The following is a 25,263-nucleotide window of genomic DNA, read 5'->3' on the forward strand; positions in this document are numbered from 1 at the left end:
TTTTAATCATGGTGCCTGAGTCGTGCCTCTGGTATCGTCTTAGCCGTTCAACTTGGTTCTTTGCCCTCTCTGAGGTTCTCGCGTTACAAAGTCTATGCGTTTTATTGCGTACCTTTTTTCGCGCGACCATCGTCCTCGGGCACTGGGCAACTACACTGGAATATACGATATATATGCCTGCATACTTACTTATTGCTGCAAGGGCATCGGGTGAAGGTCGGGGTCTTCATTGGGTTATCTGTCAATACATCATCCATCTTTGCATCAATTTAGAATACATTTATAAACCAATCCAACAACCAGCATAGCTTGTTACGGTTCAACGTGAGCAGTGACGCCATCTATGCCTTAACTCGTAGGTTTCCATACTCTTGAGATAAAACCTCCAAGTAATGTAAAAGAGCTGTGCAATGTTTCTTTTGAACCATTCCGAGAGTATCCATCATGCAACCTACTGTATCATTTATAGGTCACGGCACAGAGGTAGAATATTGTGAGACTGGGAACTTCGTCGTGTAGACTTCCTTTTTAATTTACTAGTGAAGACAAAATAGATAAAAGGGATAGAGAGTCCTATGCTCTGCCCTGAACAGCAGGTAGGATTTAAAGTTAACTGAATTGTTAAGCAATATTAATGAGATCTGAGGCCGATCAACTCCAGGATTCTATTGAATAAGCATGCCAAAAATAAAGACACTGTATTCGCGACCAAACGCACTCTATTAATCAGCCATTCAACCTTTCGGCAAACGGCATGTCAATCAGGGGTGCTTTGCCGGTTTATTTGGAGGCGGCAGCCTTTCTCCTGCTTTTGCCGGGCCGTGATGACTTGGCCTTCATTTTCTTCACATTAAACCTAGAAAGATCACCGGAGCTCATGGCGTCTCCGGACTTTGCGTGGCGTTTCTTCCCCCCAAATCCATATTTTTCGTTCTTCTTTTGGCGTTTAGCATTCACAGGGCGAGTTCCTGATTGCTGTCGACCAGACCCAGAGCGCTGTGAATGTTTGGCGATTTCGTTATCCACACTGACATCAAAGATATCGGCTTCCTTTGTGCCGACATCAGAACTGTGCTCTTGACGTTCTGCAAAGTGATTCCGGTCAGCAAACTAGCGTGTATGAGCTACAGGTTAGAATATTGTACTCACTTCTCTTGAGTGTTTTGATTTTGTCAAGCACCTCACGCTTGGCTTTTTGTCGCTCCTGGAGTTTGGATACTTGTACTTGTTTGCCAAACTTCTTCAAGTCACGAAGTTTGCGTGCTTCAGCTGCCGCTTTCTTAGCGGACGCTTCTTCGACCAACTTCGCCTTGATCTTCTCCATGTGGGCATCCTCCTTGACCATTTCAGCGAAGTAGTCTTTTGGTCGAGAAAACAGCACTCCTTCACTGATTAGCCTAGACCGGCCCACGCGTACAGCTTCCAGGCATTGGGAGTAGAAAGCAAGTTCTCGTTGCAGATCATCCGATACATCGGGTATCGACTCGGTAGTTTGTGCGGATGAGACGACAGACTGGTGGGTGGCGAATGGAACAGTCTTGTCTGTTGGGATGGATATTCTATCGAGCGCCGCGAGAAGAGCAGACGTATTGTTAATTGTCAGTCTTGTGTGGGGGACAATGTCTTCTTTCTCGTCTTCTTCAAGGTCTTCGAGGTCGGAGACGGGGATTTCTTCCTCATCCTCCTCCTCATCTTCATCCTCCTCTTGATCTACCGCCGCTGATTTGGAGTTCTGTTGGCCAGCTGTTGGCTTTCGTGGCAATCTCTTTTCAAGCTCAATTGAAGATTCAGAAGTGTCGCTCTCATAGATAGCATCGAGGTTCATCTGCGATTGTGTTAGAAGGGAGGGGTGTGGAAGATGTTGGGCAGAACATAATTCTGACCTTTTTTTGGTCTTCCTCCACTTCGATATCCGAAGCGCCCTCATCCTCGTCTTCTCGGTCCTTGCTGCCAGCTTTCAGAGCCTTTCTCTTCGCCGTTTCCTTTGCCTTCTTTTGTTGCTTAAGTTTGGAGAAGTCGACTCCCTTTTCAGCGGCCAATGCCGACCGCAGCTTGCTTCTGGTCACCATTTTGAATTCCTTCTGCCGGAGTGATGCGCTGCGTTGTGGTGGTAATTTTTTGCTGTCTATGTGTGTCTTGCAGACAAACCAGGCTTAGACTTTTGGAAAAATCTCCATATTCTGCCGTTCTAAGCATTTTTTTTCTCCACCGCCTTCAAAGGCGGTGAGGCGGCCTTGGCACATCAAGCAGGTACCTAAGAATAAGTGGAGTAGACGAGTCACGGCGGAGCGGCACCGAAAACCAAAGTACCTAGGTACTAAGGTATCTGCCTGTAGTAAATCCACATCCAGTTCGTGGTATTATCATAAAGCGTCACAATGAGGAACTAGTAGAAAGAGCAAGTACGGTTGAAAATACAATCCATGTAGGACGAGGAGAAGGAGGTTCGAATAAAATAAGCCGGAAGAAAAAAAAAAGAAAAAAATCGCATAATGGCATCGGTACATCTGCCGCATACTTCACTGGGCAGAGACCACTTGCTGATGTTTCTACCCTATATTAGACATACGTTTCAAAAATTCGATGGACTGATGAACCGTCTATGTGCTTTGATCATCATTGCAGTGATATACATCGATTAAGTTTATCCAGGGTATAAATAACACCGTCTAAATAATAATTGAGAAAATTACGAGTATGCGCCTGGGAGAACGAAAAAAAAAACATCGTATGGGTTCAATCGCCACTGATTTTTGCGTGTCGGAAATACTTCATCCCTACCCAAGCAACAACAACCCATACCCAAGCCATGACGCACGTCAAAATAATGAGCGCAGGATAGTAGCCCACAATTGGCAGAGTAAGGTCATCTTCAAGCTCAGGCGGTGCATATGGCGTCTTACCTACATCCCATGCCCAGCTCCAGACGCCAAAGCAAGAGCCCATTCCCATAACGAAGACAAACCAGGTCACCGTCAGAACTACCCAGCCCCACCACTCAGTCTCGGAATAGTCCCAACCTACACCTGGCTGAGGCAGAGTTGAGGCGTAATAGGAGAGCGGGGATTTGGCCTTTTGTCGACGTTCAGTTGCCGTACGTCCAGCATAGTAAGATTCGGATCCCGAGGACAGGGGGAGGCTAGATCGAAGCGACTGAGAAGCATGAGTCCCCAGCTGGATGATGTCTTCCTCATCGGTTGTGAAATTGTACATGTCCGCCTGTCTCTCGCTCCCGCCCATTCCGGCATCAAAACAGGCTGAAGGAGCTGGCGAACCAATAAGATTGAGATTGGGCTGGCAAGGATATTCATTTGTCGGGGATGAGATAGGGGAGATGTTGAGGCCAAGAGCGTTGTGCACCGTGCTTCCAGAACCAGAGGTAGAACCAAAACGAGCAGATTCAGAAATGGGCGCGTCAGCTATCGCGTCAGTCTCGATGGCCAGCGGCCAGTCTCTCCTGTCACGCTGGGCGCCTCTTCCCAGCAGCGCAACTTTCCTGAGTGATCCTCTGCGGCGCCGCGTCTTCTGCTGCTGCACGGCTGCTACCATCGCCCGCACATGGACGGTGGAAGCCTCTGCCTCATCCCTCTGAGTCGCTTCCTGGTCGACGGATGTGCTCATAGAGGCAGACTTGTATGCTGTGTTGGGATTAGAGGATTCGCCATGGCGAGAATGGACTGACAATGCCCGAGGCTCGATGTGCCGACTCTCTAGCGCAATGTTGGGCAGCGCGGATGAATTTGCATAGCTGTCCATAGGGGCTTGCGGTCCCCTTGTGGGTAAACTGTGCGCTGTTGCAACTAGATCTTAAAATACTCCGTAATATGGATTCAATGGGATGGTGGCGGGTGGGGGTGAGGTTTATCCCACCAAGCCAGGCCAGACAGAGCCGAGTCCCCTTTTTGCCAGTTGGCTGGGGACGTGAGCTGTACCTGACGGGAGAGATGGAGTCGCAGGGGACCTTAATCAACAAGCCGGAGATGCCCTTGTACCCTGTAAATTATCAACATTCCCTGCTAACATGAATAGAGTACCTATGTATAGAATAATCTTTGATCAAGAGAGACTGGAAGGAGGTGAATACTGTGGTGCACTTGAATGCTCACAAGCTCTACTATACTGTGTGTGCTTGGCGCTAAGTGGTGGGTAGTGTCAGTAGTACGCGTGAATCGTTTTAGACGCAGAGCACACTAAAACCCCGTCAAGTGCACGAGTAAACCAACTGTTAACTAACAAGCGGGCAGTGCGAAGAGGCATAAACCAACGTTTGGAGAGGCTGGATCTCACAGCTCTTTGGCCACAGGATGCGTCCTAGTCGACGCTCTAGCCAGATAAATCCATGCAAGTGACCGCTTGAGCTCCTACCAGCCCACTGAAGTGGCATTACCTATATAGGAAGAGGCACCAATTTAACCCCCTGACCCTCGTTGTTGCGGCACTGTGCTGGAGGTGTGCTGTCCCTTGCTAGCATTCTGTCGACATCTTGTGTTATCCCCTAATCTTCAAGAGAAGTGGACAACACTCTCACCGCCGCATTTCTTGCGAAGGCACTCATTTCTACCCATTTGCATTCTCATCGTTACAACAGACTCGGCGTCGACTTGCCCATGAATGTCTCTCGTTCATTGTCAGCCCGTCTAGTTTTTTTTCTTTAATCGCCTTCTATTCTTTTCTGTCTTACTCTTCCCAGCTCTAGTTTCCCGCCTGACCTAGCTCCTCCATGGCAGCGACCTACGATGTCGGCACGAGAGCGTGGCAGCCTGACGCAGCCGAGGGCTGGGTAGCCTCGGAGCTCATCAGCAAGACAGTTGAAGGCACAAAGACAAAGCTAGTCTTCCAGCTCGAAAATGGCGAGGTATGTACAATATATTTTTTCCAATATACAATATAGCATACCCTTGGGTAGCTGAGGGAGGGGTAGATGCTAACAGCTGGCTATCTAGACTAGGACCGTTGATGTCTCAACAGAAATCTTGCAGAGCGGCGGCTCTGACCCTTCACTGCCGCCGCTCATGAACCCGACTATCCTGGAAGCCAGTGATGACCTCACTAACCTGTCGCATCTTAACGAGCCGGCCGGTATGTAGTCCCTCGAACCCCTCCCCTCCCAATGCCCGACCGCTGCTTACAAGAGAGGCGAACAGTGTTACAGGCGATTCGATTGCGCTATTTACAAAAGGAAATCTATACCTACAGTGGTATCGTCTTGATAGCAACCAACCCGTTTGCTCGAGTCGACTCTCTCTATGTCCCGGGCATGGTGCAGGTGTACGCGGGGAAGCAGCGCGCAACCCAAGCACCCCACTTGTTTGCAATCGCTGAGGAAGCCTTCATGTATGTCGAGGCCCCTACTTGCGAATTGAACCCGATGCTAACTGGCTGGTCTTCTCTAGGGACATGGTCCGTGATGGCAAAAACCAAACTGTCGTCGTTTCTGGCGAGTCCGGTGCTGGCAAGACCGTCAGCGCCAAGTATATTATGCGTTACTTCGCTACAAGAGAGTCTCCAGACAACCCTGGTGCTCGCAAGCGAGGAACCGAGCAGATGAGCGAGACGGAGGAACAAATTCTGGCAACCAACCCCATCATGGAAGCGTTTGGTAACGCCAAGACTACCCGAAATGACAACTCATCACGATTCGGTAAATACATTGAAATCATGTTTGACGACCAGAGAAACATTATCGGTGCCAAGATTCGCACCTATCTGCTGGAGCGATCACGTCTTGTATTCCAGCCCCTCAAGGAGCGAAACTACCACATCTTCTACCAGCTGGTTGCAGGTGCCTCGGATGAAGAGCGGGAAGCACTGAGCATCCTTCCAATTGAGCAGTTCGAGTATTTGAACCAGGGAAACTGCCCAACCATTGATGGCGTGGACGACAAGGCTGAATTTGATGCTACAAAGAAATCCTTGTCCACCATTGGCGTGTCCGAATCCCAGCAGTCTGATATCTTCAAGCTGCTGGCTGGTTTGCTTCACCTGGGCAATGTCAAAATCACTGCTTCACGAAACGACAGTGTCCTTGCTCCAAATGAGCCGTCGCTAGAGCTAGCCTGTGGCATACTTGGCGTTGATGCCGCTGAGTTTGCTAAGTGGATCGTAAAGAAGCAGCTCGTAACCCGAGGTGAAAAGATTACATCCAACTTGAGCCAAGCACAGGCTATCGTTGTGCGTGATTCCGTTGCCAAGTTCATTTATTCGAGTTTATTCGATTGGTTGGTTGAGATTATCAACCTCAGTCTTGCGACAGAAGAAGTCCTTAGCCGCGTCACCTCTTTTATCGGTGTATTAGATATCTACGGCTTTGAGCATTTTGCCAAGAACTCATTCGAGCAATTCTGTATCAACTATGCCAACGAAAAGCTCCAACAAGAGTTCAACCAGCATGTATTCAAGCTTGAACAGGAGGAGTATTTGCGGGAGCAAATCGATTGGACTTTCATCGACTTTTCAGACAACCAGCCTTGTATTGATTTGATTGAAGGCAAGATGGGTATTCTCTCTCTCTTGGACGAAGAGTCTCGTCTTCCCATGGGATCAGATGACCAATTTGTTACCAAACTCCACCACAATTTCGCAACTGAGAAAAAGCAGCCCTTCTTCAAGAAACCCAGATTTGGCAAGTCGGCCTTCACTGTGTGCCATTATGCCGTTGATGTTACGTATGAATCCGAGGGATTCATCGAGAAGAACCGAGATACCGTGCCGGATGAGCACATGGCCGTCTTGCGCGCCTCGAGCAACTCATTCCTTAAACAAGTCTTGGATGCTGCATCGGCTGTTCGAGAAAAGGACGTCGCATCAGCTTCGTCAAATGCTGTCAAGCCTGCTGCTGGCAGGAAGATTGGCGTGGCCGTAAACAGGAAACCAACTCTGGGAGGAATCTTCCGATCATCCTTGATAGAGTTGATGAACACCATAAACAACACAGATGTGCACTACATCAGATGTATCAAGCCCAACGAAGCCAAAGAAGCTTGGCAATTTGAAGGACCAATGGTTCTCAGTCAGCTTCGTGCTTGTGGTGTGCTCGAGACTGTTCGTATCAGTACAGCTGGATACCCGACTCGTTGGACCTATGAGGAATTTGCTCTGCGATATTACATGCTTGTCCACTCCAGTCAATTAACCTCTGAAATTCGGCAAATGGCTGATGCTATTTTGACTAAAGCGTTGGGCACCAGCACTGGAAAGGGCCTCGACAAGTATCAGCTCGGATTGACCAAGATCTTTTTCCGCGCCGGTATGCTCGCTTTCCTGGAAAATCTACGTACAAACCGCCTCAACGAATGTGCTATCCTCATCCAGAAGAACCTGAGGGCCAAGTATTATCGCCGCCGCTATCTGGAGGCTCGCGAGTCCATTGTCCAGACCCAGGCAGCTATTCGCGCATACATAGCAAGAAAGAAGGCTCTGGAGTTGAGGACCATCCGCGCTGCAACAACCATTCAGCGAGTTTGGCGTGGATACAAGCAGCGCAAGGAGTTCCTACGAATCCGAAAGAACTTGGTTCTGTTCGAGTCAGTCGCCAAGGGCTACCTTCGTAGGAAGAACATCATGGAGACAAGAGTTGGTAATGCTGCGCTTGTCATCCAAAGAGTATGGAGACAACGCACGCAACTTCGCACCTGGAGACAATACCGCAAGAAGGTGATTTTGATTCAAAGCCTTTGGCGTGGACGGAGCGCTCGCAAAGAGTACAAGAAGATGCGAGAAGAGGCCCGCGACCTGAAGCAGATTTCGTATAAGTTGGAGAACAAAGTTGTCGAATTGACCCAAAACCTAGGATCCGTCAAGGAGAAGAACAAGAATTTAATTTCGCAAGTAGAAAGCTACGAGGGCCAGCTCAAATCCTGGAAGAATCGCCACAACGCACTCGAGGCCAGAACAAAGGAATTACAAACGGAGGCCAACCAAGCAGGTATTGCAGTTGCCCGCCTCCAAGCCATGGAAGACGAAATGAAGAAGCTCCAGCAAGCATTCGACGAGTCGACTATGAATATCAAGCGTATGCAGGAAGAAGAACGCGAGCTCAGGGAATCACTTCGCCTAACCAGTTCTGAGCTAGAGACAACCAAAGAAACCAACTTGGAGCGCGAGAGAGATAACATGAGCCTTCGACAGGAACTGGATGCACTTCGGGATGCTCTGGAGCTGGCCAAGCGCACCGGAACGCTCAATGGCGATATCACTAATGGTGTTAGCAATGCGCCAGCCGTGGCCAGCGGACTCATCAATCTCGTCTCATCTAAGAAACCGAAGCGCCGAAGCGCCGGAGCGGAGCCCCGTGAGCTGGATCGCCTGAGCGGAACTTACAATCCTAGACCGGTATCTATGGCTGTCACAAGCACTCTTCATCGCCAAAACCTGTCAGGATCAACCTTCATTCCCGGAGTCGATAACATTGAAATGGAGCTCGAAAGCCTCCTTGCCGATGAAGATGGCCTCAATGAAGAGGTTACTATGGGTCTCATCCGCAACCTGAAGATACCATCACCAAACACGAACCCTCCCCCCTCTGATAAGGAAGTTCTGTTCCCGTCCTATCTCATTAACCTGGTGACGTCCGAAATGTGGAACAATGGATTTGTAAAGGAGTCAGAGCGGTTCCTTGCCAATGTCATGCAGTCGATTCAGCAAGAGGTCATGCAGCACGATGGCGATGAGGCCATTAACCCTGGCGCATTCTGGCTATCAAACGTCCATGAAATGCTATCCTTTGTCTTCCTGGCTGAAGATTGGTACCAGACACAAAAGACGGATAACTATGAGTATGACCGTCTTCTTGAAATTGTCAAGCACGATCTAGAAAGTCTCGAGTTCAACATTTACCACACCTGGATGAAGGTTCTGAAGAAGAAGCTGCAAAAGATGATTATTCCCGCCATCATAGAATCACAGTCGCTGCCAGGTTTCATCACTAATGAGAGCAACCGGTTCCTGGGCAAACTATTACAGTCAAATTCTGCGCCGGCGTATAGCATGGACAACCTCCTCAGTTTGCTGAATAGCGTTTTCCGGGCCATGAAGGCGTATTACTTGGAAGATTCAATCATTACTCAAACCATTACGGAGCTGCTCCATCTTGTTGGCGTAACGGCCTTTAATGATTTGCTCATGCGCCGCAACTTCCTGTCGTGGAAGCGAGGTCTTCAGATCAACTACAATATCACTCGCATTGAAGAATGGTGTAAGAGCCATGATATGCCAGAAGGCACGCTGCAGCTTGAACACTTGATGGTATGACACGAAACCTTTGACAGGGATGAGATGAATCAATATGCTAACCTCTTTGGACTTTAAGCAAGCAACCAAACTACTTCAACTCAAGAAGGCGACACTGAACGATATTGAAATTATCCAAGACATTTGCTGGATGTATGTTTACTCTTTTTCCTGACCGGTTTTGGTCGTCGCAAGTTTTAATGCTAATGGTATTTTAGGCTCTCACCAAACCAGATTCAAAAGCTCCTGAACCAATACCTCGTTGCCGACTACGAGCAGCCCATCAATGGAGAGATTATGAAGGCAGTTGCCTCTCGAGTGACGGAGAAGAGTGATGTCTTGCTTCTTCAGGCGGTTGATATGGAAGATAGTGGTCCATATGAAATTGCAGAGCCCCGTGTGATTACAGCTCTCGAAACATATACTCCATCATGTAAGTCCCCAGATGCACGAGAGTTGCGCAGAGAACAGATGGCTAATGAGTATCCAGGGCTACAAACCCCTCGTCTGAAGCGGTTAGCAGAGATAGTCTCAGCACAAGCTATTGCGCAGCAAGAAAAACTTGAAGCAGGCTCAGTCGACGGCTTCGACAGTCACCAGCAACTGGCTGAGGTCGAGGAGTCTGAGACGGAGCAGTAAGCGGAATCGTATTTGGTTGTATATCGACGGGTGATGCATCATATTAGATGTGGGGCTTGATAAGACGAAGCATCTGCCAACAGTTCTTTCTGGTGTGCGCATTTAGGGAGTGGGCTGTCGAGGGTTGTAAAAAGGTTTCTGTGTTGTGCTGCAGCGCAACATTTACTTGGGCATTTTTTATGTATAGAGCGGAGCGGATTTAGTTCTCCCTATTTAGGCAATTGCGCGGTGTCCGCTAGTATCAAATGAAAATAATTACGAGTACAGTGATTCTGGTAGGGGAAAAAAAAGATTTTTTAGGGGTTAATCAAGGTGCGCGAAGAGGGTGGAGTTTGGCCGTGCTTTTGGGCAAATGCAAATACACCTTTTTTATCTATCAAGCCTGGTATTGACTTTCTCAAGCTGCATCCGCTGCCAAAAATAATTTGAGATTTCCACATCCAGAACAATGCGCTCATCACCGAATATCATTATTACCGGTACGCCTGGTGTGGGCAAGACAACGCACAGTGAGATCCTCGCAGAAAGGACCGGCTTGCGACATCTCTCGGTGAATCAGGTGGTTAAAGACAAGGAATGCCATGAGGGCTGGAGCGACGAGTATCAGAGCTGGATTGTGGATGAGGACAAGGTAAGCAAAAGAGAGGGAGCCTCACAGGTGCTAAGACGGACCAGCGCTAATCTCAGTGAAATGTAATAATGCAGCTTCTGGATGAGATTGAAGATGATGTCAAGGCAGGGGGCTGTATAATCGATTGGCATGCCTGTGACCTGTTTCCACGCAGCTGGATCGATCTTGTTGTGGTGCTGCGTGTTGATTCTAAGACGCTCTATGATCGTCTAGAGGCTAGGTAAAATTTTTTCTCTCTTTTTCCTTGATTTTTCTTCCCCTCCCTTTCACAGTCAGTACATCAGCCGGCTGACAAAAGATATTTAGAAATTACGCAGAGGCCAAGCTTCAGGAGAACATAGATTCTGAGATTATGGAGGTGCTGCTGCAGGAGGCGCGTGAAGCGTTTGATGAGGAAATCGTGGTTGAGCTCACCAGCAACAGCTCGACGGAGATGGAGTCCAACATTGACAGGATTGAGGCCTGGATCAAGCAGTGGAAGACGGACCACGCCGACTGAAGCACGCATTACATCTTTACTACGAATTAACGCAAATCGTTGGCCTTGCTGCTTCATGTCTTCATCCCAGGGCCATCACCAGAACCAAAAAGGTCTTTCCATCTAGTCCAGATAGGGGCTCCAAATGGCTTCATCTACGACCTCTCATCCACGTGCGCCTTTTTTGGAAGATAGCATATTGATTACTCTCTGCCTTTGCAGAAATGAATGTCTTTGAACATTATCTCTGTGGCAGATTCTTGCTGGCCGAGAAGCAGCGCATCTACAGGTAGTCTATGTATTGTTTCCATCATTAAAAATACATCAATGCGTGGATAATGCGCAGGACAACATCCACACTTGTGGGCTTAAAATACACCGCCATTCATTTCCCATTCATTTCCTCCTGTATCAGTTTGTATTGCTTCCTTGTCTTTGCTCGCCCGGTAACCCATTTGTTAATGGTACCCAGGAGTCTCGCCAGTCGCAGTGAGAGGAACTCTTGGTATACCCAGGCCAGGGCGAAATACATGAACCCAAGCAAGACCAGGAACAAATTGTAGTCCAAGCTCATGTAGCTCAATTGCATCAAATCATACAGCCAAGGTGCTGGGCCTGCAATCATGTATACAGTCACTACCAGACTCAGAATGATGGTTGAGATGAATGGCCCTGTAAAAAGTTAGGTTGGTTGAGTTTAGTCTTGGCGGGTAATAAATGGTACTCACAATTCTCCCACAGGGGGTGTCTAAAAGGAGGTCCTGCATTGAGGATTACTCCGGAGAAAATATACTCGAAACATGAAACCAAGAACAGTGCAGTATTCTCTGAGCTCTTGATGCTAGTTTCGTCATGGCTCAGCTGCGGCGGCACGTACCAAGACTGCTCCCTAACTGTGACGTATGTGATGGCTTGAATTAGGATGCTGACCCCCATCAATCCAAGCAAAGGGACAAGGACCTTGCGGGAAACGAGGTCCGCCGTTGGTCGCTTTCTGCAAAGCCTTTCGGCCGGCCCGGCCCAGCCCATAAAGATAGCGATTGGAAGGATGAGGAGAAGGTCGATGAAGAGGAATTGAAAGTCTCCCAGATTCGAGCCTTTGGTATAGAGAAAGCTGACTGATGTGAACTGAATTGCCGAGTATAGGCTCATGTACTTGAAACAGCTGAAGCTTGTTACAAGAGCCGCTCGCCCCTCTCTGCCAACCGGTTAATAAGAATTGGATTGAGAGCAGGAAAAGTGTTTAAGCTTACCTGATGACTTCTAGGACACATCGTATGTCGAACACCTGCGATGTGAACGGTGCGGCAACCGAAGCCTCTGCCTGCGACAACGAAATGCCCACATCCGCAGCTTTCAGAGCGCCGCAGTCATTCGCGCCATCGCCGCAGAAACCACAAGAATAATCTATGCTTTGTAACTTCTCGACCAATTCGTGCTTTTCATCTGGTGACATCCTAGCGAAAACTTTGCCTTTCACGAGCATCTTGGTAGATGTTAGACCACTTCGTAACCAACGTGAATGTGAGTGAACGTACCTTTGATAACAAGTCCGCTGGGGCATAGTCGACTATCCAGCGGAACACATCACCGCTTACAGCCAGAGAATAGTTTTGCATATTGGAAATGTCGTAAGGAAGCGAGATATCGCCTTCTGGTGGCGCTGGAAGCGGCTGTTTATACTTAGCACAACTTTACCAAAACACAAATGATAATGACGGTATTGTCTGGTCTTACCGTCAGACTTGTACTGTCGAGACAGTAGATGCTGTTGTCGATGCTCTCCCACTGCAACTCTGCCGTGGGATCCCGAGAGTCACCTAACTAGGGTTAGCCTAATGTTACGAAAGAATGCTAGGAATTGCGGTCGCTGACCTTGGAGAAATCGAGGCACATAACATTGTGCATGGCGGTCAAGAAGCCCGCACTCTCTGGCAACACTGACAGCCGTCAGAATGTTATCACCTGTTACCATCACTGTGGCAATGTTGGAATCTTTGAGTTCCTTCAAAACACCCGCTGTGCTTGGCTTCAACTTGTTCTCGAAAATGATGAAGCCGATGAAATCAAGATCTCGCTCAACTTCAGTACGGGTCATCTTTTGCGCCTTAACCCAACTCAAACGGTTAAGATGTCGTGTTGCGCAACCAATGACACGATAACCCTTGTGAGTATAGTAAGAGAGCAACTCATCATAATCCTTGGGAACTAACGGAAATGTTCATTAGTTTGTGGTGTTGGTATTGGCAAGAAACTTAATACTCACTGCTACTGGGTCGACATATTTCACGCATAGCTTCTGGTGCGCCCTTGACGAAGATGTCACCATCCTTCTTCCCAAAGTGTCTCACGATGACGCTGGATCTTCGGAGCTGCGAGACAAATTCAAACGACTTAAGAACGCCTAGTTGAATAGATTTCTATACGCCTCGGTTAGCTTGCAATACTCATATTTATATGCCATCACAGACTCACATCTGGCGGGGAGGCAATCGAAGGCGAAAGGCTGCCGTATTCCTCATCTTCACCTTCTACAACATTGTGCTTCCCTTCTTCAAAAGACCAGCCCGTAAATTCGAACATTTTGAGATCCAAGGGGTCGCCAACAAGCTCGCCGTCAACGGAGCGAAGAGAGTGGCAAGTTGCCATAGCATGGAGAGCGGCTTGCAAGATGCTCTGGAAAGAAAGGCTTGTCTCTCGTTGCTCAAAGAGATGGGGCTCCGAAATTACATCGCTAAATTTATGCTCGTCCACTGAAACAACTCGAACTCCAAGGACATCCAGGCCGTCTTCTGTTAGAGTGCCTGTCTTATCGAAGCACATGATATCGAGCTTTCCGCCAACGTTCACTCTCTGTGGGCTGATGCAGAAGATCTTGGCTTTCTTCAAGCGAGCAAGTGCAAAGTTGGTGCCAATAGTTAATGTTGCAGGAAGAGCTGGCGGCACGACAATGGTTATAAGATCAAGGGCACGAACAATGATCAGATGCCACTCCAGCTGCAGCCGGATGAAATTGATGAAAGAGGCAATAAATCCAAGCACGGCAATAACAGCCATGACGCTGATATACCTAAATGAATCGCGATAAAACTTGAATCCCGAGGGCTTGGGAAACAGCATGGACCGCACGAGAGCACCTTTGGTAGTACTGAATCCGATTCTGACAACGAGCGCCAGAGCAACTGCATCGCCGCCTAAATCTTCTTGGGGGCGCCTTGCCCGAATGATTTTTGTTCCACAGAAGAGAAAGTGGCGTGCAACTTCGGGAGAAACAGACGAAGCAGTAAGGTCGAGTTGTGCTAGCGTACTGTCGGTCGCTGGAATCTTCGAAACAGGAACAGATTCTCCTGTAAGCATGCTCTCATTGACGATACAGTCACCTGTAAGTAACAAGCTGTCGCTGGGAAGCTGAGACAGGTTAGGGTCGCTTAATTCGTAAACATCACCAGGAATAAGATCGCCTGATGATATATATGTCCCTTTGAATGTTAGCGGTAGTTCGTATCAAACAACTCTGAGTCTACTACTTACAAAACCCATTTCGAAGAACTCGGACGTCGCATTCAAAGCGAGAAATTTCGCGAAGTCGTTTCATTGTCTTCAAAAGTCAGATATATATACTCGTGTGAAATTTAGTTGACTGAAGAATTAGGACTTACTGCCCGGGTTTCAATGAGGGTCGTCGCTATGCTTCCAACTGACATGACAAAAATGCATATTGCGTAGTAGTAATATGAATCCAGTGACCAAAGAACGATACTCGCAATCTGGAATATGTAGAATGGATGTAACACCTGATCGAATGGTCAGCTTATGATGTCAATCGGAAAAGAAAGAACAATCTCATTGCAATTGCTGTCAGTAAATCTCTGGGGGTATTTACCTCGTCAACAAGCAGCTGGCCCACGGATTTTTGCGCTATGTCAATAAGATTGTTTCCAAAGATAATCTCGCGAGTCGATTTTTCGTCACTATCAAGACCAGTCCGCACAGCTTGCATATCGGTCCAACTGGGATCTTTCCATCCACTCAACAGAACGAATTTATCTTTGAGAGGGTGGTAACAAAATCGAATGTAACGGTAATTGAGCGATCGAAGGTCATCGACGACAGGATCATTCTCATCATCTAGACCATAAGATAAAGATTTTTCTGGGAGTCCAAATATAGAGGAAAGGGGCTGGCCGTAGTCCTGAATTCGTACTTGTTGAATTTCCATTTCCCCCCACTGATTCTCAATCACAACCCAGCTACAGTCTCTCAAAGGGCAGGCCTGCCCCAGGAGAGAGATGTACAGCCTGGGCATCCATCTGAAGACCAGGTAGGCAATACCCCCAGTCAGAATACACAAGGTTATATACGCTATATAGCCTGTGATTCTTGTGCGAAATCCAGCAATTGCAATTGTCAGATCCTCACTCTCCACGTAAACTTTTTGACTGGTGCGATTGAATGGATGTGAGCTAGCGGTGGTAATGTTGCTATCTCTGCGAAGAAGATGCGCGTGTACAGAGGTTCGCGATTGCGTCGAGGAACATCGATGAAGCATATAGTCGTGGTTGTAAGCTAGGAAGTCGTCATCCGCCGAATGATCATCGTCGTCTAGCGGTGATATGGCAAATTCATGGTTGTCTCCTGGCTGAATTTAGTACTTAAAGAATGTCTAATAATGTATAACCGTATACCAGTATTCCGCACCTATGTCATCGTTCGTTTCATCGTTTTCGTAGTAGACGAAGCTGGTCGTTGAATCGGCTCGAGTTCGACGATGAGAAAATGCTGAGACACTGCTTGGAAGACTTTCGGCAATGGGGCCAGAGAAGAGCTGTAAAGACAGTGGTTAGCAATTCGTCATAGGGATACTGGGCTTCTTCTCAAGCTTCCACTCGCCTCATCGTGGGCCATCTCGACATCGTCAAAAATGCCCGAGCTACTCTGATTGCTGTCGGGGCGTAAATATGGAGGGCGTGGACGAGCCGGAACAGCAGCCGGCTCACCAGCCGGGCGTGCTGATGCGGTATCACGGTGATCCATTGTGACTGTCTCTATTCGAGGCTACGGTTCATGACGGAGATACGAGGGAAGGGCTGGTGGAAAAAGATATGACGGGAAGGGCGACTTTATCCAGCACTCTTGACTAAGTCATACTGCAGAGGCATACGGATTGCCGGTGACAGAATATCGGTGGCAAGCAAGCCAGGTATCACCAACGATGCGCAGCGCTCTCGGGCGCCGGTTGTACAGACTTGGATATCGCAACGGTACGTGAAGTATAAAGGGTTCGATTTCGCTTGAAGCATCACGCGCAGAACGAGCGCGATAAGAATTATGACAATCTACTAAGATGCAGCTACCGGTACTAAGAAGACATGGGCCTAGGCTTACTAGCACCCCGATAAGTTGCGATAAGCCTTGACGTGTGTACTCCGTCTCTAGGGATGAAAAATCACTTATGTAACGCTGGAAGATGAGGCAACTTTAAAGAAGTATAGATTCATTGATCATGGTCATTAAGGTAATTATCAATAACCTTGAAATATATATTCACAGGAATACTGGTTAGATTTGATACAATAACGATGATATGGTATATAAATCCCGTCGACTATTTGCTATTTTTCAAAAGACTTGGTAAAAATAAAAAAGTTTTATTCTATCTTATTTTATTTCTATTAACTTCTGGGGTTTTTCTTTGACCTGTAAAGATAATGGGTACATACTGTATCGCCTCTCTTAAAGACCGAATGCGTCGGCATCTGATGAAATATCGTTTCTATTTTTATCGCCCCCGAGATTCTCTGCCAGCCAGGCAGCAGGATGGCCATGACTTAAAAAGTACGTACCGTCTTTCGCCCTGCAAGTCGAGGGTTTCGCGCTCATTCGACGCGCCTCAGGCCTGATCCGCTAGCTAAATTTTCTCGAACCTGAGGCCCCACCACCTCTTAGCCACCGCCAACGCCTCCTCCCAAAACTTTCCGTTTTCACATTCGCACAATCCCCAACAGCCTCACTTTGTCCTTGTATGATTTTTTTGTTTGCCCAGTGAACACCATGGCTGAGCCTATTCGAAACAAGCGTTCCGACGTGTCGACTGCGCCGTGAGTGATGATAATTTTTCTCATCTCAGCTGCATCCCAGCAGTACTAACTACCCCGCCTTCAGTACACCGCAGAACACTCCGGCGACCAACGCGCCCATATCCTCCCGAGCCCAGCAGCCCGGCGTGGCCAGCATCAAAGAAGGTAACTCAATCCGCATGATCTTTCCAAGGAGAGTCTATCTAATGAGGTGATTCCCGTGTGTAGATGATATGGAAAGGGCAGCTGCTGCCTCTCTCCTGGCGCAAAACCCCAAGCTTGTTCAGATGATCCAGGGACGACTTGGTTCTCTCATTGGACAATCTTCTGGATACATCGAGTCTCTCCCCGCCCCCGTCCGCCGTCGGGTTTCGGGTCTGCGAGCAATCCAGAAGGACCATGCCAAATTGGAGGCTGAGTTCCAGGAGGAAGTTCTCCAGCTTGAGAAGAAATACTTTGCCAAGTTCACTCCCCTTTACGAGAAGCGATCTGCCATCGTCAATGGCAAGGTTGAGCCCACAGAGGAGGAGGTCAAGCGAGGAGATGAGGATGAGGAAGAGTCACAAGAGGCCGCTGAGGCCGCTGGAGAGCCTTCACAGCCAACCGATGAGGCATCCGAGGCTGTTCAAGGTATCCCTGAATTCTGGCTGTCAGCCATGAAGAACCAGGTCACGCTTGCAGAGATGATCACCGACCGCGATGAGGCTGCGCTGAAGCACCTTATTGATATCCGCATGGAGTACCTTGACAAGCCTGGCTTCCGTCTCATTTTCGAGTTTGCCGAGAATGAGTACTTCTCAGACAAGACCATCACCAAGACATACTACTACCAGAATGAGAGCGGCTACGGCGGTGACTTTATCTATGACCATGCCGAAGGTTACAAGATCAACTGGTACCCTGGTAAGGACTTGACTGTTCGTGTCGAGGCCAAGAAGCAGAGAAACAAGAGTGAGTGTGATCATTACTACCTTGGCTAATGCCTCTCAACGCTAACTTATATGCCATAGACACCAAGCAGACCCGAATCGTTAAGAAGTCAGTGCCGACGGAATCATTCTTCAACTTCTTCTCCCCTCCTAAGCCCCCCACCGATGACGCTGATGCCGACGACGATGTTGCCTCCGATATCGAGGAGCGTCTCGAGCTTGACTACCAGCTGGGTGAGGATATCAAGGAGAAGCTGATCCCCCGTGCCGTCGACTGGTTCACTGGTGAGGCTCTTGCCTATGAGGAGTTTGATGAGGACGACATGGACGGTCCCGATTTCGATGATGACGAGGATGATGAGGATGACATGAGCGAGGACCACGATGACGATGAGGAGTCCGATGAAGACGTGAGTTTCCTTGTCCCTATCCCCTTTCTGCGTCTGTCTATAATGGGGCTAACAAAGATGATACAGGACGAATCAGGAAAGCCTAAGCAAGAGGCTGCCGAGTGCAAACAGAGCTAAGCAGCAAAATCTGCCAAGGTTTAGAGGCTGGGAGCTTTCAATATTTTAGAGGGAAGGAAATCGAGGGAAAAGATGCTCAAGTGGACAAGGACTGAGAGGAATGGCGTATCTGAGTTAATGACATCGCTACATGTTTTTTGTTTCATTGGTGATCGTCTCCAAAAGAATGTTTTGTTTGTCTTTCGCGTACTAGGAGATTTATCTCAATAATAGTAACAGGTACCAGGGCAATACTTGTTTTTTTCTAATAGTTTAATAGGGAATGATTTTTGTTGGGTTTGAAATATGCATCCCTTCGTAAAGATGAAGCTGTGGTATTCAGTGGCGCTCTTTTTCTTTTACTAGCTGGTCTAACATCTCTCCGCTCATATATGTAGTAGCTCTCATCTTGAAATTTCCATCCACTTTTAGTTTGCTTACTTCTTTCGCTGCGGCAGTGCCTTCTGCGTCGCAGTCTCTTTCGGCAGCTCTTTAACAAAGGGGATAAAATCAGGGGTTCCAGGCAGATATTTCCTGAGCACCTCTGGTACACGCAGACCCTACGTTGATGTCAGAAAATCGTTATTGGCCAAGGGTAGTTAGAGAGTGAAAGGGGGATTACCTCTTCTGTTTGGTAGTTCTCAAGAACACAGCACAGAGTTCGTGTTGTGGCGCAAAGCGTTGAGTTTAGCAAGTGAACGTACTTCTTCTTGATGTCTGTCTGGGTTTTCGTTCCGCAGCGAATCTCAAGGGCACGAGATTGGTAGTCGGTGCAGTTGGAGCATGACACGAGCTCCTTGTACTCTCCCTGGTAGGGGAACCAAGCTTCCAGATCCAGCTTCTTGGAAGCAGCATCGTTGAGAGCACCAGACACGATGGCAACAACCTGGTATGGCAGGCCAAGAGACTTGTAGAACTCCTCTGAGGCAGCAATCATGTCCTCAAACGCTTCCCAGGACTTCTCTGGGTCGGCAAGGAGGAACTGCTCGATCTGAGAAGGGAATCAGTATTTTCTATTGCAGCTAAGTGAGTAAGTGTGGTTACCTTCTCGAACTGATGAACACGGTAGATACCCCAGGCATCTCGGCCGTGGGAACCAGCCTCTCGTCGGTAGCACGTGCTGTAGCCAGCATATCTGTCGCCGATTGTCAGCGAAATAACTTTCATCTAATGACCGTTGTCTGAGCGTACTTGATGGGAAGATCCTTGGGCTGGAGCCACTCGTCGGCGTGGAACGCAGAGATGGGCTGCTCAGACGTGGCGATCAGATACTTGTCGTTCTTGGAGTCTCCGTCCACGACCTTGTACAGCTGCTCATCGAAATCATCCAATTGAGCAGTCTTGGCCATGTAGTCCTTGAGCATGAACTGAGGCGCCTGGAGAGCAGTGTATCCCTTGTTGGATAGGAATTCGAGACCGTAGTTTACCAGCGCCTGGTTGAGGAAGACACCCCACTGGCGAAGGAAATATCCACGGTGGCCAACGACCTTGACACCTCTGTCGGGGTCATATCCGTCAAGTCGGAGGAGGACCTCGTGGTGAGACAGGACCGGTCGCTTCTCTACGGTGACGCCCTCGGGGGCCCACGTTCGCTGAACTGCGTTGTTGTCCTATGACCCGGTAAATTAGACGGCGTCAGACGTCTAGATGGCTGATTCAAGCGAGACGCACCTCATTGTTGCTCACGGGCACAGAGTCGTGAACAAGGTTGCCTACTGACCTGACCTTGGCCTTCAGCAGCACGTCCTTCTCGGCCGCCGACTCGATCAGAGCCTTCTTCTCCTTCTCCAGCTCAATCTTTTGCTTGAGAAGATCGTCGGCGTTCTCCTTGGCCTTTGCGTCGTGTCGTTAGCAAACTGATCAGTAGAGTTGCAGCCAGATATATCCTACCTTCTTCTTGGTCGCAATCTGCTTCTGGACGTCGTTTATCTTGCCATTCATCTGGGTTGCGCTGTACTGAGCTGTGAGGAACGGCATTAGCATATCTAAATTTGTCGGAGCTGGGTCAACAGAAAAATGTTTACTTCGTCGGTGGTCCTCGAACAAGGCAATGATCTCGTCCACAACCTCCACATTGGCGAAGCGCTTGCGTTGCGATTCACGAATCTTTTCAGGGTTTCCGCCCCGCTCGGCGATGAAGTCGTTGACGTCGAGCATTATGTACGATCTTGGGCTGGTCTCGCTTTTTGGGTCGTTGTTTGAAATCTCACGAGAGTTGCAAGTTGTCCAGGACCAAAAAATATCGAGATAAGTGTGACTAGTCTGGGCTCCAAGAGATGCTAATCGAGTCACAGACAAAAAATGGAGGGGTGAGCAAGGTGGGGTTCTGACTGTTTTGCGCGACCCTGGCGCTTTGGAGTGCTACGAGCGAGTCCCTGTAGGGCTTCTAGACTACGTTTATAGAAATCCATTCCGGGCAATTTATCCAATACTCATTGCGCACCACGGCATTTTCTGGTGATATTTTTCATGTATTCACTGATGACTGTATCTGTGATTATTCTATTGCAAGATAAATTTCTCCTTGCTGAAAAGTTAACACCAGACCCAGCGACTCATAGGATGGGGAAAAAATCCTAGAAAATCCGTATAGACGCAGTCACCAAAAACGCCGTGGCACATGAGGCATTGAACGATGTGAATCCGAGCTTTTACTTGTTGTGCAATTTCACACCGCCCATCCATCCCCGATCATATTGCACTTTTGCGACTCCTCCTTCTCACCTTCTTCTCATTTCTATGCTCACCTAGATTTTCAATGTATATGAGTCTTTCTGCACTGCATCGTAACGGATCTGCTCCGTATTAATAGCCACCGCCCCAAATGTGGCCCAGCCTACGGTAGATGGATGCCCCTCATTGGCAAGGGTGTTTTAGAACTGTCATGTATCTCACCTGATTGGACGCCGGGTTTAAGCATCTGCATTGGTACTGCCGTTCTCAATGCGCCGACTTGCATCGCGATTCCTTGCATCAACTTTGTTGCTTTAACAACATGTGAGAGGCGTCAATTTCAACGCGGATTCAGGTGAAACTCTCAGACTATTCATCGCTCATCAACTATGGATTCTCAACGGCCGGCCGAGGCGCCGCGCAGAAAAATCGCCACCTACGGGAAACTGTCGTCTCGAGGGCCTCGCGCTCATGCGACATCAGCTCCGCAAACACCGTCCAACAGAGAAGTGACGCCCTCGACGACTCTTCGACAGAAGCTCCCCGGTCCGCCTCCGCCGCGATTTGGCGATCCTTCGCGATCACAGAAAGCGCTACATAGTGCCCCGGTCTCGGATCAGGAAACAACTCGCAAACAACGTGATCGCGAAGCAGAGACACCAAGAAAACGAAGCCATAGATCTGCTTTTGGTATGGAATCAACCAAAGGAACGGTGGACATATCGCCCACTCGCCGCGCACTGAAGTCACCCTTATCCCGGAAGCTGACATTGGGCCTGAATGGAACAGATGCGAAAGATTCAAAACCCAGTTCCTTTGAAACGGGATTCATCAATTCTCACGAGACTGTCCCGCAAGCGGTGACCCCAAAAAAATCTACTGCGGTTGGTACAAGCACCGCCAAACTGGGAAAAGAGGCCGAGGCGAACGCTTCTCCCACAAATAAAGTACCAGACACACCACCGACGCGTCGACGTCGTTTGATCGATGCACTGGTGGCCGAAGAGAACGTCGCTTCTAGCTCAAGCTCAAGCTCAAGCTCAAGCCCAAGCCGCAGCCAAAGCCAAATTACTGAAGGCTCAGACCATGTCAACAACAAGGAGCATAAGCACGCTTGGATTGACCGACCTAGCTTTCGTAAAGAGGTTCCACTGCGCAGGACCGGCTCCGATAGCAGTGCGCTGGAGAGGAGGAAGGTCAAATTCACTTACAGTCAATCTCGAAGTTTTATTCAGGCTTCCCAAGAATCGGATGCCGCCGAATCTACCGACTATCCCTCCCTCTTGGACGAAATTGATGCACCAATAAAGCCGCCGCCGTCCCCAGTCATGGATGATGATGATGACGATGAGTTGAAGAACAAAGTTGCCATCCGGAGTGTGCACGAACTGCGACGAGCTGGTGCCAACAACCGGTCGTCAGATGAAGTTGACGATCTACTGTCAAGAATTGGAACTCCAGGTCCTTTGGCATCCTCCATGCGCAGAAATGGCTTGTGTGAGCTGGCAAGCAGGCTGCAAAAGAAGGAGTTTATGAATCAATTTCGCGACCATGCATCCCGTGATAACATTGCCAAGGGAATTAGTCATGAGAAAGATACCATCAGCGGATTTCTCCTTGCGGCCATCTTTGTCATATTTCTATCAGCCGAAACCGCACCACACCTGCTCCGCCAATTAACAGAGAACCGAGTGGGCTTGTGGTTGAATAGTCTCCTTGCGATACAAGAGGATGCTACTGCCATTGCGGCACAAAAGTCCACAAATATGTCGAGAGTAGGCAGAACCGCGCTGGATAGCGTCAAGCGTGCGCTGTTGGAAATGGACGTGTGGCATGGCTACAAGCTGCAGCGTCTCTCTCCACGCACAATCTCTTTGCAACTGCTCTTTATGCTGGTCGGGTTGCTGGATCCGCAAGACGTCCGAGTTCTGTTAGATGATACTTTTGCAAACTTTTCGCAACTGAGATCCAGCTTTACAGAGGACGATTCTCGAGAGGATGTCGATTATGCTCTTACAGTCCTCATTATGGAGGCGGAATCGAATGCCACAGCGCCCGCAGATGAACCGTTGATGAAGATACGGCAAGAGATGTCTGACATCGCTGCATTTCTCCAAAACATGCTACAACATTGGCCGAGAACTCGTCATAATATCGATGCTACATTATTAAAGCTAGCCATCAACACGACTAACAATGAAACGAGGGCTGCTGCACTTCAAAACGGCCGGCTGCTGTCGAGCCTGGTTGGTACCATTACTTCTGGGTTTTCGGCTGTCCAAAGTGCAATACAGAAGTCGGCATTCGAAAGCAATGTGTACGACGAGCTTTCATTGATCCTTGGAATCATGATTAACGTTTTGGAACATTGCTCGGATGCCCGAACATCCATCCATGAAGACGAGGTTGAAAAGCTTCATGTGACATGGTCTGAAAGCGAACGATCAATAGAAACGGTATGTATATGCTGCAAAGAAAGAAAAAAACAAGAATTGACGATTGCTAACACAACGAAAGGATGATTCGGTCGAGACGTCCAAGCTCGGCATCGCATACAGCTACCTGGCTATAATATTGGGTTACCTGTACTTGGGCCATACTGGGCTGGCGGTGCCTGGTGGCTTAGTTCCGGCCATCCAACATTTCATCACCATTAATAAGGCGGTCGGTGATAAGGCAGCAGGGCTGGAGCATCTTGTATATAGCCTGACGAGGCTTCGCTAGGAGCAATTTAAGATACCATGTATATATGCCACAACTTACTTGTTTCAATACATTGTCAAATTGTGTACGATCTGCCACTTTGGTGACGTAACATGCCCCCGATTTACAGTGTGGTAATTACTGTACAGATGCCAGGCAGTAGTAATTCTCGTCGTACTTTGTGAATGCTGCAAATACTCTTTGCAAAATCACAGGCATGCCATCGAATATCTACCCGTATATATAGAGTAATACTATTATATAAACATTATATACACACATCATATATACTTTTTTTTATTTTTAGAACCTTCTCTTCTGCCATGCATAGCCGTGTGCCGGGCTTAGCAGGTAGTTTTGCCTTAATCCGCACCCGGCACCCGCTAGCGCCCACTGTTCCCATGTGATAATAGCGGCCCCCAGCAGGCCCATCCCACCTGCAGCCTGCATTCCCCCCCCCCCCAACGGCACCAAAGGTAAGTCCCCAGTATCATCATCATCATCAGCCTTCTCAGACCACTCGAATTTCTATCCCCCCTCCCAAAAATCCGCCCCAAAGAGAAACTTCAATGCCTACCTTGAAGCAACGAAAGGTGGCCATCGTGGGCAGTCGATCCGTTGGTATGCAACCGAGAAACCCGCGTCTTTCTTCTGTCTGCGCCGTCAGAACTTTTGGTTGACCTGAATTCCTTAGGCAAATCATCGCTGGCCGTGCAGTTCGTCGATGGTCACTTCGTCGACAGCTACTACCCCACGATAGAGAACACCTTCAGCAAGACGATCCAGTATAAGGGCCAGGATTACGTCACGGAGATCGTCGATACCGCGGGACAGGTAAGATTTTCTCGGGCGGCTTCTCTTCTCGCAGTCGCAGCCGCAGCCCGTCGAGACGCTGACGCTGCGCCTAAACAGGATGAATACAGCATTCTCAACTCCAAGCACTTCATCGGCATCCATGGCTACATGCTAGTCTACTCAGTGTCGTCCCTGCCATCCTTTGAAATGGTCCAGGTCGTCCGCGAGAAAATCCTTAATCATCTAGTACGTGCTCTCCCCCATCCCATCTTCTTCCTCCCTTCCCCCAGCATTCCGACGAAAACATTGCATTGCTGACATGTCTCACCCCCCGTCTCCCAACAGGGTACAGAGTCCGTTCCCATCGTCATAGTAGGTAACAAGAGCGACCTCCGACCAGAGCAGCGCCAAGTCAGCCCCGAAGAAGGCAAGAAGCTGTCAGAAAAGTTCGACTGCGGCTGGACCGAGGCCAGTGCAAGGTACAACCAAAACGTCGGCAGGGCGTTTGAGCTCTTGATTGCCCAGATTGAGAAATCTCAGAACCCTGGCGAGCCCCCTGCCAAGAGCAATTGCATTGTGATGTAGCTCAAAAGTCGAGCCCCAA

The 25,263-nt window shown here is 48.6% G+C and overlaps 9 protein-coding genes across 9 annotated transcripts; 5 read left to right on the forward strand and 4 right to left on the reverse strand.

Moving 5' to 3' along the window:
- Positions 1-780: 780 nt before the first annotated feature.
- On the reverse strand, positions 781-2,069 carry T069G_09745 (eukaryotic rRNA processing protein EBP2 domain-containing protein; the record flags this gene model as incomplete). The annotated part of the gene is made up of 3 exons (XM_056176955.1): positions 781-1,085; positions 1,150-1,825; positions 1,884-2,069. 3 exons carry the CDS (start codon positions 2,067-2,069, stop codon positions 781-783), a joined length of 1,167 nt encoding a protein of 388 aa, XP_056025433.1.
- A 667-nt stretch (positions 2,070-2,736) lies between these two features.
- T069G_09746 (uncharacterized protein) lies at positions 2,737-3,756 on the reverse strand (the record flags this gene model as incomplete). The annotated part of the gene is made up of 1 exon (XM_056176956.1): positions 2,737-3,756. One exon carries the CDS (start codon positions 3,754-3,756, stop codon positions 2,737-2,739), a length of 1,020 nt encoding a protein of 339 aa, XP_056025434.1.
- Positions 3,757-4,720: 964 nt separating this feature from the next.
- T069G_09747 (myosin head (motor domain) domain-containing protein) lies at positions 4,721-9,867 on the forward strand (the record flags this gene model as incomplete). Its single annotated transcript, XM_056176957.1, has 8 exons — positions 4,721-4,855; positions 4,944-5,079; positions 5,145-5,334; positions 5,394-8,202; positions 8,257-9,243; positions 9,308-9,381; positions 9,447-9,661; positions 9,719-9,867. The coding sequence occupies 8 exons, from the start codon at positions 4,721-4,723 to the stop codon at positions 9,865-9,867; spliced, it is 4,695 nt and encodes a 1,564-aa protein (XP_056025435.1).
- A 448-nt stretch (positions 9,868-10,315) lies between these two features.
- Positions 10,316-10,997, forward strand: T069G_09748 (AAA domain-containing protein; the record flags this gene model as incomplete). Its single annotated transcript, XM_056176958.1, has 3 exons — positions 10,316-10,498; positions 10,573-10,718; positions 10,805-10,997. The coding sequence occupies 3 exons, from the start codon at positions 10,316-10,318 to the stop codon at positions 10,995-10,997; spliced, it is 522 nt and encodes a 173-aa protein (XP_056025436.1).
- Positions 10,998-11,361: 364 nt separating this feature from the next.
- T069G_09749 (p5-type ATPase cation transporter domain-containing protein) lies at positions 11,362-16,010 on the reverse strand (the record flags this gene model as incomplete). Its single annotated transcript, XM_056176959.1, has 14 exons — positions 11,362-11,648; positions 11,705-12,174; positions 12,230-12,462; positions 12,515-12,649; positions 12,714-12,796; positions 12,852-13,184; positions 13,243-13,396; positions 13,452-13,652; positions 13,707-14,455; positions 14,508-14,574; positions 14,636-14,770; positions 14,860-15,611; positions 15,675-15,801; positions 15,867-16,010. The coding sequence occupies 14 exons, from the start codon at positions 16,008-16,010 to the stop codon at positions 11,362-11,364; spliced, it is 3,870 nt and encodes a 1,289-aa protein (XP_056025437.1).
- Positions 16,011-17,027: 1,017 nt separating this feature from the next.
- T069G_09750 (nucleosome assembly protein (NAP) domain-containing protein) lies at positions 17,028-18,509 on the forward strand (the record flags this gene model as incomplete). The annotated part of the gene is made up of 5 exons (XM_056176960.1): positions 17,028-17,074; positions 17,139-17,218; positions 17,282-18,004; positions 18,064-18,392; positions 18,459-18,509. 5 exons carry the CDS (start codon positions 17,028-17,030, stop codon positions 18,507-18,509), a joined length of 1,230 nt encoding a protein of 409 aa, XP_056025438.1.
- Positions 18,510-18,925: 416 nt separating this feature from the next.
- T069G_09751 (tRNA synthetase class II core domain (G, h, p, S and t) domain-containing protein) lies at positions 18,926-20,645 on the reverse strand (the record flags this gene model as incomplete). Its single annotated transcript, XM_056176961.1, has 7 exons — positions 18,926-19,048; positions 19,111-19,479; positions 19,533-19,623; positions 19,680-20,098; positions 20,160-20,321; positions 20,379-20,449; positions 20,513-20,645. 7 exons carry the CDS (start codon positions 20,643-20,645, stop codon positions 18,926-18,928), a joined length of 1,368 nt encoding a protein of 455 aa, XP_056025439.1.
- A 905-nt stretch (positions 20,646-21,550) lies between these two features.
- On the forward strand, positions 21,551-23,885 carry T069G_09752 (wings apart-like protein regulation of heterochromatin domain-containing protein; the record flags this gene model as incomplete). Its single annotated transcript, XM_056176962.1, has 2 exons — positions 21,551-23,617; positions 23,679-23,885. The coding sequence occupies 2 exons, from the start codon at positions 21,551-21,553 to the stop codon at positions 23,883-23,885; spliced, it is 2,274 nt and encodes a 757-aa protein (XP_056025440.1).
- Positions 23,886-24,433: 548 nt separating this feature from the next.
- On the forward strand, positions 24,434-25,244 carry T069G_09753 (ras family domain-containing protein; the record flags this gene model as incomplete). The annotated part of the gene is made up of 4 exons (XM_056176963.1): positions 24,434-24,485; positions 24,559-24,698; positions 24,777-24,905; positions 25,005-25,244. 4 exons carry the CDS (start codon positions 24,434-24,436, stop codon positions 25,242-25,244), a joined length of 561 nt encoding a protein of 186 aa, XP_056025441.1.
- Between the last annotated feature and the right edge of the window lie 19 nt (positions 25,245-25,263).

The sequence above is a fragment of the Trichoderma breve genome, chromosome 6, assembly GCF_028502605.1.
Source record: "Trichoderma breve strain T069 chromosome 6, whole genome shotgun sequence".
Taxonomy (NCBI): Eukaryota; Fungi; Ascomycota; class Sordariomycetes; order Hypocreales; family Hypocreaceae; genus Trichoderma; species Trichoderma breve.